Genomic DNA, 13,108 nt, shown 5'->3' with positions numbered 1-13,108 from the left:
TTGCACAACCTTCAATGTTATGTCATAATTATGTACAATTCTGGCAAATTAATTACGGTCTTTGTTAGGAAGAAATGGTCTTCACACAGTTCGCAACGAGCCAGGCAGCCCAAACTGCTGCATATACCCTGACTCTGCTTTCAAGAGAAGTGACACAATTTCCCTAGTTAAAAGAAATTCATGTTAGCAGGCAATATTAACTAAATATGCAGGTTTAAAAATATATACTTGTGTATTGATTTTAAGAAAGGCATTGATGTTTATGGTTAGGTACACATTGGTGCAATGACAGTGCTTTTTTCGTGAATGCACTTGTTAAACCATCACCCGTTTGGCGAAGTAGGCTGTGATTCGATGATAAATTAACAGGCACCGCATCGATTATATGCCACGCAGGACAAGCTACATAAACTAGTAATATCATCAACCATGTGTAGTTAACTAGTGATTATGTTAAGATTGATTGTTTTTTATAAGATACGTTTAATGCTAGCTAGCAACTTACCTTGGCTCCTTGCTGCACTCGCGTAACAGGTAGTCAGCCTGCCACGGAGTCTCCTCGTGGAGTGCAATGTAATCGGCCATAATCAGTGTCCAAAAATGCCAATTACCGATTGTTATGAAAACTTGAACTCGGCCCTAATTAATCGGCCATTCCGATTAATCAGCCGACCTCTACAAGAGATTGTGAGTTCAAATCAGGACATGTATAATTGAATATGCACAATGTAATCATGAATGTCAACGTCTGTTAAATATGTAAGTAGGCTACAATTTTTTATGTCAAAAGCACATTGTGTAACTAGTTCCACAACCTTGTTTAGTGAAGATGCCCAAATAATAATTTCTAGTTGAATGAACATGAGACAAGTTGAGCGCAAACATAATTTAAATTACACTGAATTTTTGCATACATTTGTTTTTAAGTTGGAGCTAATTTTGGGCCAACTATATATGTTAGATTCAGCTAACACTTTTTTTCTTTTGATTGAAAAGTTGAGTAAACTTTTAAAGGCTGGGGAACCAGTTAACTTTTTTTTAGGTGCATAGGCAATAGTTTTGTTCCTTCAGTTTAGTTTAAGTACAGTACTAAAGCCTTTCCTTATCAATCTACCTTCATAATTGTTAGAATGTTCTGTCTCATTCTCTTCGTTCTTTTACATTTCCAGGCCACAATAGGAATAGATTTTTTGTCTAAAACCATGTACCTCGAAGACAGAACAGTAAGTTTTACTTTCTCCTTTTTAAATTCCATTGAGTGGTAACATGCAGATGTTTTCATAATATACTGATTATTAGAGGAATTAGTTAATTTTTAAGTGAGTCTGTTAGTCATGACTGTGGCATTATGTGATTTTACTGAATAATGTTAAATTTCATTATGTTGATTTTGAAAATGTCTCCCTTCAATCCAGTTTCATTGAAATTTAAAAAATGTACCCATTCAACTGGCACGCACGCACACACCCCCACCCAATCACACAGGTCCCTGAGTCCTTGCCACTGGTGGTTTCTGGGACTTTGGTGATCCTGGGTATCCTGTGACCTGATTCTGTCTGCTCTAACAGTGTCTTATCCTGGCCCAGGTTCACACACACACGCGCGCACACACACCAGACAGTGCACACACTAGCACCTTTAAAGGAGCCGGCCTGGGATTGGCGCTTACCTTGCATCTTCCTTCCTGCTAGCTTTTTTCTCCAGACAAACTCATTATTTTCTTCCCTTTATCCCATCTGCTCATATTCTCTTCATTCTCATGTTGAAATTAAACATCAAGTTTGAATGAGGGAAGAACGTTTCAGAAATGAGGCCTAGTACCCATGATTCCCCTGGCCCTCACTCCTATGGTCACACACTCCCTGCATGCAGCCCTCTCTTTCTCGCTCTCTCTCTTTCTCGCGCTCTCTCTCATGAGTTGATTCAGTTTTATTTCCTTACTCTTTATGGTTTCTTACCTCATGTTTTCCTTTGTTTCTGCACTCGTTTTCTCTCATTTTCTTTTCATCCTTTCTTTTTCCTTTTCTTTTCTTTCTCCTCCCATCCGCAACAGATCAGGTTGCAGTTGTGGGATACGGCTGGGCAGGAGCGTTTCCGTAGCCTCATCCCCAGTTACATCAGAGACTCTGCCGCAGCTGTTGTAGTATACGACATCACAAGTAGGTACTCGCCTCCGCGCCCCGCCCACTCGACGTGCGTGCGTGCCCCTCCCCACCCCTCCTCAAACCTCGTCCTGTTCTCCCCTCTCTTACCACCATATCTTCCTCTCCGCCATCTCTCCCCTTCTCCTTCTCTCCCTGTGTTGTGGTGCTAACGTGCTGCTCAGGTGAGACTGCAGCTTTGGGACACAGCCGGCCAGGAGCGCTTCCGGAGTCTGATCCCTAGCTACATACGAGATTCTACCGTGGCTGTGGTAGTCTATGACATCACAAGTGAGTGCGGCCCCTATTGATGGAAAAGTGATGGAACGATGCTGACCAAAACAAAAAGATGTCCTCATTTTTCACCGCTGGCTCAAGTCCCTCTTCTTTTTTCTGTTTTCCCATCCTCCTCCTTTATCCTTCCAGATATCTTTCCTCCTTTTTGTCCCCGTTTCTTGTTTGTAGATGTTTTCCTCCCACTCTTCTTTTTGTATGCGAGTCCACTTGGACAAGTTCTTTTATTTTTTTTATGTTAGCTTTTTGCATTTTTTGTTGTCTGTGAAAGCTTCTCTGTTTCTGTAATAAATAGAAAAAGATTAGGCTAATCTGTTTATTGATACTAGGAGCGCAAAGCATTCGGTAGTATACTACATGCAACCCAATTAGGCTACAATATCAGTCGGTGAAATCTGTAATACTAAAGAACCATTGACTTAATCCGTAGTCTAGTGGTTTCTTAGATTTGTGGTCATGAATACATGGATGGCAGATTTATCATCTTGTTTTCCCCAACAGAGCAACCTATCATTTCTTTTCTATCCTTCCTTTTATCTTGATTTCTCTGTGCTATCTTTCTTAATGTCTGTTTTTTCCCCCCCATTATGGCCACCAATTACTTGCTAGTTCTGTTGTCACACACGTACCAAAGAATGAAGTGTCTTATTGGTTTCATTCAAATAATTGGTATTGGTAGCTTTGATGTTGCTTCAGAGGCCTATTTTGCCCATTATAAAATTAACATATTGCAGCCTTTCAATGTAATGTTCAGAGATGTCTCCTTTTTCACGTCTCTTCTACCATGTGTGTTTGAGGACCGTTAGAGGCAGATACTGTATAAGGAGACAGGGCGCTGCAGCAGGGCTATTTAACTGGATGTGGAAGTCTGTCACTTATGAAAAACAGACACCACATCTAGCTGGACAGACGAGAGGATAGACAGACAGGAAGGCAGAATACAAGGACATGGCTAAATAATAAGAGAACCCTAGATGGATAGGAAATGGGAGATGGATTTACTTAGTTTAATGATATGTTCTTATTTGTTGTCACTGTCTCTATTTGCACTGTCTTTCTGTCCTTCTGCTCATTACCATAATTCAGTACTTGTCACAACTTGGAGATTAACATTGAACTCCCCCTCCCTCCCTCCATCTTGTATCAGACGTCAACTCTTTCCAGCAAACCACAAAATGGATTGATGATGTCAGAACGGAGAGAGGAAGTGATGTCATCATCATGTTGGTGGGAAACAAGACTGACCTTGCAGACAAAAGGTGTGACATAATAACTAAAGGGTGATGTCAGTAAGCCTGTAGAACTCTTCAGTTCTCATCAGACCAGGTCCTGGAGGGCTCTCCATTAGAGCATACTAATGAATCGACTGATTGTTACTGTAGAATGATTAAGACTGGCGCCACAGTGAGTTCCTGATTGAGACCTTTAGGCCCTCCTGTGTTAAGCGAGAGAAACACTGCCCTCTAGGGACAGCTAAGCAGGGACTTATTAACCTCGTCACTTGGTACAGGCTCTCTAGAGACAGATCTGGCTGGGGTTGAACAGTCCACACACTGAGACAGCCTTTGGAGCTCAGCATGGCCTAGAATTAGTTTCATTATTCAGAGATTTAACAGATCATAGCGTGTCCCTTGAGTGATGTCTTATCCATTTGTGTGTTCAAACAATTGTGATAACGAAACAGACCTTTTTATTTTAACACGTGGTTTGTCACTATAACCCTCAATGCTTTTATGCCTTTAAACAACTTCTTTGTACTATTCCCATTTCTTTTTGTGATTGATTGATGCTGTGTTCTCGAATGATTGGCACGCTTTAGATTCTCTGAACTGACTGTAAGCTGCTGTTCTGCATGTTTAACCCTCTTATCTACCACAGGCAAGTTGCTATTGAAGAGGGTGAGAGGAAGGCCAAAGAGCTAAATGTAATGTTTATTGAGACTAGTGCTAAAGCAGGATACAACGTCAAGCAGGTGAGTGTGTGTGTGTGTGGCAGAGTCGTTCTCTCCGTCCATGCTGCCACTGCTGCTGCCTCGGCTCACCCTTGAAAAGGTCACTCATCACAGTCAGAGGTTTAGGGTCAATTGTTACAATAATGAAGAGACTTTAATTAGAATCATATGTGGTGTATTGAACCTGGAGCTTAGCTGGTGCTCTGAGGTGTTTTAGAGTCTGGCTGTGTGGGCACTTTTAGACAGAGCAGAGGCTGCTGCAGCGGGAGCAGGAGGAAACACGGCATGTTCATCCTTCACTTCATGATCTTCACATTGTCTTTTCCTTTTGTTTTCTCGTTCATGTGTATGTGTGTGTCTGTTGTCGTGGGACATTGCAGACAGATAACCACAGAGGAAGGGGAACAGAGAGCCAAAGAGCTGAATGTTCTGTTTATTGAAACAAGTGCAAAGACGGGCTACAATGTCAAACAGGTAGAGCACAGCATGCGTGTGTGCAGTGCTCACATTCTCTTAACGCTGGCTTGCTTTATACTAAATGGGGTCCTTGGATTATTTTCAGAACTCTTGCCCATCCATCCCATGTTGGCCATAATAACTAAAGACCAGAATGTTCCCCCGCTGGTCCCCCGGGCACCCTGGGACAGACCATCCACTTTGGCGTCTGGTCTGGTGGATGGGATATACAGTACTGTGCAAAAGTTTTAGGCAGGTGTGAAAAAATGCTGTACATTTAGGAATGTTTTCAAAAATAGACATGTTAATAGATTATATTTATCATTTAACTAAATGCAAAATGAAGGAACAGAAGAAAAATCTAAATCAAATCCATATTTGGTGTGTAGCAGAAGGCAGTTTGTTTGTCAAAGGGCAGTACACGAATGAGTGTCTGCAGGCAACAGTGAAGCATGGTGGCGGTTCCTTTTGGGCCTGCATTTCTGCAAATGGAGTTGGGGATTTGGTCAGAATGAATGGTCTCCTCAATGCTGAGAAGTACCGGCAGATACTTATCCATCATGCAATACCCTCAGGGAGGCATCTGATTGGCCCCAAATTTATTCTGCAGCATGACACCGAACCCAAACATAGTTCTTAAATGACTTTTGCTGTATTTTCAGTGTAAAGAAGAACAAGGAGTCCTGGAATTGATGGTATGGCCCCCACAGAGCCCTGATCTCAGCATCGTCGAATATGTCTGGGATTCAGGGATGCAAACTAGTCACCTTTCGGCGAAATTCGCCGTTTTGAATCCAAAGTAGGTGGCCTACGTGATTCGTGTAGATTCGATGAGAAAGGTTTGGGGAGGTTGGATCACTGCTGGCTGTAAGCCGAACGAGTGAGGCGCAATACTGGCTGTATCCAAGGCTCAGCCAATCATTTACATAACAGAATGCAGCGAAGCACGCGACTGAAGAAAGAAGAGACAACCAACTTACTAGTTACAGCATCAGCACGCGCTCTGGAATGTCAGCTTGCCAGTTACAGCAGCGCGTCCCCTGAAAGATAATGAAGAGGTAACATTAGGTGAGAAGTCACGGAGACGGGTGAGAAGGTGATGAAGCAAACTTCATTTTAATTTATTTCTTATTTCACCTTTATTTAACCAGGTAGGCTAGTTGAGAACAAGTTCTCATTTGCAACTGTGACCTGGCCAAGATAAAGCATAGCAATTCGACACAAATAACAACAGAGTTACACATGGAATAAACAAAACATAGTCAATAATACAGTAGAAAAATAAGTCTATATACAATGTGAGCAAATGAGGTGAGATAAGGGAGGTAAAGGCAAAAACAGGCCATGGTGGCGAGGTAAATACAATATAGCAAGTAAAACACTGGAATGGTAGATTTGCAGTGGAAGAATGTGCAAAGTAGAAATAATGGGGTGCAAAGGAGCAAAATAAATACAGTAGGGAAAGAGGTAGTTTGGGCTAAATTATAGATGGGCTATGTACGGGTGCAGTAATCTGTGAGCTGCTCTGACAGCTGGTGCTTAAAGCTAGTGAGGGAGATAAGTGTTTCCAGCTTCAGAGATTTTTGCAGTTCGTTCCAGTCATTGGCAGCAGAGAACTGTAAGGAAAGACGACCAAAGGAGGAATTGGCTTTGGGGGTGACCAGTGAGATATACCTGCTGGAGCGCAAGCTATGAGTGGGTGCTGCTATGGTGACCAGTGAGCTGAGATAAGGCGGGGCTTTACCTAGCAGAGACTTGTAGATAACCTGTAGCCAGTGGGTTTGGCGACGAGTATGAAGCGAGGGCCAGCCAACGAGAGCATACAGGTCGCAATGGTGGGTAGTGTATGGGGCTTTGGAGCCAAAACGGATGGCACTGTGATGGACTGCATCCAGTTTGTTGAGTAGAGTGTTGGCGGCTATTTTATAGATGACATCACCGAAGTCGAGGATCAGTAGGATGGTCAGTTTTACGAGGGTATGTTTGGTAGCATGAGTGAAGGATGCTTTGTTGCGATATAGGAAGCCGATTCTAGATTTAATTTTGGATTGGAGATGCTTAATGTGAGTCTGGAAGGAGAGTTTACAGTCTAACCAGACACCTAGGTATTTGTAGTTGTCCACGTATTCTAAGTCAGAGCTGTCCAGAGTAGTGATGCTGGACGGGCGAGCAGATGCGGGCAGTGATCGGTTGAATAGCATGCATTTAGTTTTACTTGCATTTAAGAGCAGTTGGAGGCCAAGGAAGGAGAGTTGTATGGCATTGAAGCTCGTCTGGAGGTTAGTTAACACAGTGTCCAAAGAGGGGCCAGAAGTATACAGAATGGTGTCGTCTGCGTAGAGGTGTATCAGAGAATCACCAGCAACATCATTGATGTATACAGAGAAGAGTCGGCCCGAGGATTGAACCCTGTGGCACCCCCATAGAGACTGCAAGAGGTCCGGACAACAGGCCCTCCGATTTGACACACTGAACTCTGAGAAGTAGTTGGTGAACCAGGCGAGGCAGTCATTTGAGAAACCAAGGCTGTTGAGTCTGCCGATAAGAATGTGGTGATTGACAGAGTCGAAAGCCTTGGCCAGGTCGATGAATATGGCTGCGCAGTAATGACTCTTATCGATGGCGGTTATAATGTCGTTTAGGACCTTGAGCGTGGCTGAGGTGCACCCATGACCAGCTCTGAAACCAGATTGCATAGCGGAGAAGGTACGGTGGGATTCGAAATGGTCGGTAATCTGTTTGTTAACTTGGCTTTCGACCTTATACGTTTTAACTCTGTGAAAGTTATTTTTGCACACGTAGCCTTGTGCACGTAATCAATGTCTATAGTGGCTACTATAATAGAGCAAAAATGAATGCCTGTTTGTTTCATTCTATTTCTACTTTAAGATATTTTTTCCCCCCAAGTGCAATATTTGTGTGTGGTCACAAGCGTTCTATTATAAAGGCTGTCATGGCTAATAATTAGTGTGTTTTTTCTCAAGACTTGAGTGTCAAGTCTAGGCAACAAATAAGATTTGGATAGCTTTCTTTACATTTTTTTGCTGTGAATTAGGTTCACATTAACCACTTTTTATTTTACACGCAGAGACTGATCATATAGATCATATTATTTTGTTTAATTAGTTAAAACCTGCATTTCCCCCTGGTAGGGATTTTTGCATGTTTCAGTGCAACAAAAAAAAGTGTCACCTTTTTGGGCCCTCAGCAGTTTTCAACCCTGGGGATTACATGAAGAGAGAGAAGCACCTGAGGCTGCCTAAATCCACAGAAGAACTGTGGTTAGTTCTCCAAGATGTTTGGGCCAACCTACCTGCTGAGTTCCTTCAGAAGCTGTCTGCAAGTGTACTTAGCAGAGTTGATGCTGTTTAAAGCAAAGGGTGGTCACCCCAAATATTGATTTGATGTAGATTTTTCTTCTGTTCACTCACTTTGCATTTTGTTAATTGATAAATATAATATATTAACATGTCTATTTTTGAAAACATTCTTACTTTACAGCATTTTATCACACCTGCGTAAAACTTTTGCACAGTACTGTACATCTTTTTAAAAACTTTTAATTCTCACTCCAGGTTTGATTTGAAGTGATTTCTCCGAACAGTATCAAAGGATTCTATTTAATGCATCAGATCTGCATGAACTTAAACTCCTTTCCAGCAGGTATGGGATGGAATTTAACTCTGAGGAGGAAATGTATATGATTACTGCTTTCCAACTTAATCCAATTTACATTTATTTAATTCAATGCCTCTATTGACTAGTTGTGATGGTCATGGAATTTTGGATGACTAATTGTTCAGCCAAATGACAGCGGTCATCATAATAACTGCTTGAATAGCAAAAAAACGAAACATTTTCTCCTCTCCTCCACTCCTGACTGCATGTGCTGCTGCTGCAAGCTAGGTTGAAGATAACTTGTCCTAACCTTTGTTATTCCATGTGGAAGCTTTTTAGAAAATATACTAGCATAGCTGGTCCCATTGTGGGGTATTAGAATCCTCTTGTCTTTTTTCATCTTCACCTAGGCTGCAGGGAGGGGGGTGTTGCCTAGGCAACCTCAGACTTTACAACATCTTGTTTGTTTCAGCAGGAGCCACGTTGTAGAGTCCATGTTACAGCAGAAACGGACTCAACCAGGCAAATGCCCAACCACCCCGTTTTCAGTCAGCTGTTCATTCCACAAATAATAAATACATTTTTACAGTTAATGTATTTTCATGTCAGTCTTCATTCATGACCGTCGGTTCCATGGTTATATGGTACTTGTGCCAGCCCTACCAATGACGACGTACTAAGAAGAACGAGAGCACACAGAGCAGCAGGCCTGGTGTCAAGGCAGGAAGGTTAGAGTGTTCTGACTCTGACAAACGAGGTCTGTTCTCTCTCCTGCAGCTGTTCCGACGCGTGGCCGCTGCCCTCCCTGGCATGGAGAGCACACAGGACAAGAGCAGAGAAGACAGTATCCTTACTCTACACAGAAATGTGTGTGTGTGACTGACTATGCATGTTTTTCAGTGGCAATAGTAGAAACAGATTGTATTCAAACATTTACAGCCACCTATTGGGTAGCTTGTAAACCTATTAAAACATATTGAGAAGATGGGAAGTGTTTGAAAAGACTTCATGTGTTCCTGTCTGAGCTCTTTGAGTTGGTCCTTAACCCCTCCTCCCCCAGTGATTGACATAAAGCTGGAGAAGCCCCCAGAACAGCCCATCAGCGAAGGAGGCTGCTCCTGCTAACTCAACTCTTTATCACTTGTTCGCTCTCTCTCCTGCGCTTTGTTCTTGATCCTTCTCACCCTGGCTTATTCACTACCCCTATGTCTCTCTATACGGTACCTTTTCTCTCTGCTTGACTGCTCTCCCTCTGTCTGAACCCCTTGAATCCTGACTCCTTCTCCCCAGCCTGAAAGAGAAGAACACTACCTGTCCATCATCCTTGTTGTCGTGGTAACCTGCTCTCTCACTGAGATGACCTTAAGCTTAACAAGCACAGTATGGATGTGAAGGCTATTTTATTTCAGTTTATCTTTCACTCTACTTTGGCAAAATCCCCCCAAAAATCAAGCACTGTATCCTATTTTTCTGTTGTACCGAAATGTTTGGTTGCACAGTTGTCAATTGATGGCAGCCTGTGAGGGACCTAGACCCATAGATACTGAGTGGAATGTTTCTGCCATAAGTGGGTCCTGAACGGATTATTACAGTTTAGCAGCCCGCAATCAATATCACTCATTGGGTGAAAGTTGAGCATAACAACCTCCCTTTCTAATGCCAGTCCCACCACAGAGCAGCCATACAGTGTCACTTCACAGATACATGGCATGACGACACTACGTAGGGAAACCACAAGAACTCACACACATAGTCCCACCACAATGACGTGACATTATACAACACAAGGGCCGTCTCACTACCACTACACGACCGTCCTTAATTTGTCCCTAACTTGTCCTCACAAATGAAGAAAAGCGATCTTCACCTTGGCTGCCATTTTCTATTATCTTTTGGTTAGGTCTTTACTTTTTTCTAAAGAGTACAATTATTATCATAGATGAAAATATATTGCTTTGGAGAACAGTAGTGTTTACGAAAACATTTTTGTATATTGAAATAAGTATCAAATTCAACACAAACCCAACTTCATAATATATGCAGACATGCCTTTTAAGTGTTAATTGTAGAGGGCTTCCATGGTTTAGGGTTTTCCTAGCTTTGTTAGGTTTGTTATAATATTGACACTTTAGAGTAATTTTTTTTCTTTGCTTGTTTTTTTGTTTGGTTTTGATCTTTTGTTAATGATAATTATTTTACATGTTCATTTAATAATGACTTGTAATATTTATTTCTAATAGATCATGTTTCTTCATTTGTATTACTGTTAATACTATTATTGTTGGGATGATCCCTAAACGGCTAATAGAGTATTTTGTCAACCACCTGATTTTCAAACATGTCCCCCAGCTCTTCTGGTGACATCACTACCCCTCTACTCCACCCCAAAATGCAAATTTAACTGAAGAAAAAACAGTGCAATGTTTGTGTGTATTTTTCTGGAGGAAAGTCCACTTTTTTTTGGTAGTCTCTTAGTTCGTAACCTTTTTTCTTTGAAATGGTTTTAACTGGATGTTAGAGGTAAACTAACTGCTTTGCGCCGCCACGTGTCTGTGCAATGAAGCGCATAATTTGCACTGCTAGAATTCATCAGTGTCTTATCAACATCCCTAAGAAAGGTCTGCATTTAGTAACTGAAATGTTGTTTTTGATGGTTGAATAATAAATTGATTAAATGCTAGACAAGGCAATCTGGAAAGAGGGAGTTGTCTGGTTATTTCCTGTGAACTAGTGGTGTCATGTTAGTGTGGAAAATATTTTATTTCAATATTTTAAGTCTAAATAATTTCCCCACAACATATTTGGGTCAATAGGGGCAATGTTTAAGCAGTCTGACACATGGACAGAACTAGCTGTCGTCCTCAGACCGAGGGAGTGTTTTGTATGGCACTGTAGATTTCAGACAAGGTGAAGGACAGAGTATTGACCTTCTGTTAGATGTCAAGGCAGGCTCCATCCTGTTTCAAGGGGAAGTTACTGGGTAAAGTCAGAATGTATACTCTAATCTTGCCTGTCTGCACTCCTCATCAACACTGCATCCACTTTCTGACAACCTCAATGTCCTACCAGTAAGCTACAAGCCCACCATTTGTCAGCTCTCATATCAGTTAGTGATTACAGCCTCCCAGCTATCACAGTGAATTTGACTAGGCATTTTCTTATTGGGTTTGGTTTAACTCACCTAAAGTGTAACGGTGTTGAGACATGCATAAATCAACTAGCCCTCTGACAGGAGCCCATCCCTTTACTGTCTGCTGAGAGCCTGTACAGCCACTAGATGGCAGCCTCTCCAAAGACTGGCCAGGGGCACATGAGCAGAAAAATCCACAGGAGAGTGATAGTGTTAAACTTGATCTAAATCTGCTCCCTGATGAACAGTACCTACACACACCTGAAATCTGCTGCACACCAAACCTTGCATCCCCCTCTCCCTTCAGAGACCCGTTGACCTACGTAGTTCATATACTATCATTCTTCTTTTGGTTAAGTGACTCCTGTTCTTTAGAGTAGCTGGATAATTCTCCCTGACTTCACACTTACTTTGGGTTATTAAATGTCCAATCTCTTCATCTTATTTGATTCATACTCCACATTCAAGCTTGAAGCCCTAAATATGGAGTATCAATAAAGGATTTTGACAAGAGAATAGCAACATCTATCATTAATGATCAGCATCTTTGTGGCAAGAAAATCATAAGAATTCCAGCTTTAAAATTGTATTTTTGGAATATCCATTAATCTAAGATGTCCTTTTCCTGTTAATTAAAGCAATTTGGTGTTTCCTATTTGGCCATCCAAGGTAATTTATGTATGAATAATCTTGTGTGTGTGTGTATTTCATTGTTTGCTTGTGTGTCTGTGTTTTAAGATGGCTGTTCCAGGTCACTGATGACACACCTGCGTCTCTCTCTCTCATGTGCCTTAGAGCTTTGAACTCATTCAGCCCTATCCCTGGCCAGCTGACAACAGCTCTCCAGAGCCTCTCTCTGTCACTAACCAATAAACCAGGTCCAAACATATTCCACTGATGCACCTCAGTCAGAGCTGTTGCATTCTGTCTGCCTGCCACAGGACTGATACACCATGTGTCCTGGATGAGGGTGAGACCGTAAGCACCCTCTTCCAAGATGCTGAACACACACAATGCTCCCTCCTCCTTCCCTCCCTGTCTGCTCTCACTCACACACACACAAACACATACACGTACACAGAGCTAGTTAAGCCAATCCTTGATTCACTGCAGATGTTGCTGTGTAAGGTCTGTGGTTGTGAACTTGCTCCCTCTAGCCTGATTGACTGCTGAAGCCATGGCTGGTTTTATATAAGTGAATGCTATAACAATGCATGCACTGTTACCATGACATCACGGGCACATGTTCTAATCACCTCTCACAAACCTGCACGCAACCTGAACACCGTCCCCCACTCCTCTCTCTCCCTCCCTCTCACCTCCCTCTATTTCTCCTTATGGTCCAAGACTCCATATATCTGTTTGCCCATCTTCCCCTTGATGCTGTTAAGGTTGGCTATGCACAGGTGTGGTAGAGCGTGTGTATCTGTGGGCAGATGGGTGGGTGGGGGTAGCCTACAGTATATACAGTCTCACACCGTCATAATATTAATCTAATGAATGCAGCATTCAATGTCA

At 42.2% G+C, this 13,108-nt stretch overlaps 1 protein-coding gene across 7 annotated transcripts in view; it reads left to right on the top strand.

Moving 5' to 3' along the window:
- The window catches only part of LOC139534353 (ras-related protein Rab-6A), a 30,371-nt gene extending 19,213 nt beyond the window's left edge, over positions 1-11,158 (top strand). For 2 of the 7 annotated variants that reach the window (XM_071333447.1, XM_071333480.1), the window contains exons 3-8: positions 1,170-1,223; positions 2,327-2,432; positions 3,583-3,694; positions 4,314-4,407; positions 9,238-9,304; positions 9,521-11,158. In XM_071333447.1, coding sequence (XP_071189548.1) covers positions 1,170-1,223; positions 2,327-2,432; positions 3,583-3,694; positions 4,314-4,407; positions 9,238-9,304; positions 9,521-9,585 — 498 coding nt within the window. In that variant the 3' untranslated portion in view covers positions 9,586-11,158. Of the gene's footprint in view, positions 1-1,169; positions 1,224-2,053; positions 2,160-2,326; positions 2,433-3,582; positions 3,695-4,313; positions 4,408-4,766; positions 4,861-9,237; positions 9,305-9,520 lie in introns of all 7 variants that reach the window. The other 5 variants (XR_011666938.1, XR_011666937.1, XM_071333471.1 and 2 more) reach the window with 5 other exon arrangements.
- The last annotated feature ends 1,950 nt before the right edge of the window (positions 11,159-13,108 follow it).

The sequence above is a fragment of the Salvelinus alpinus genome, chromosome 1, assembly GCF_045679555.1.
Source record: "Salvelinus alpinus chromosome 1, SLU_Salpinus.1, whole genome shotgun sequence".
NCBI lineage: Eukaryota > Metazoa > Chordata > Actinopteri > Salmoniformes > Salmonidae > Salvelinus > Salvelinus alpinus.
Note: the sequence above shows the minus strand (reverse complement) of the source record. Positions and strands in the feature narration are given on the sequence as shown.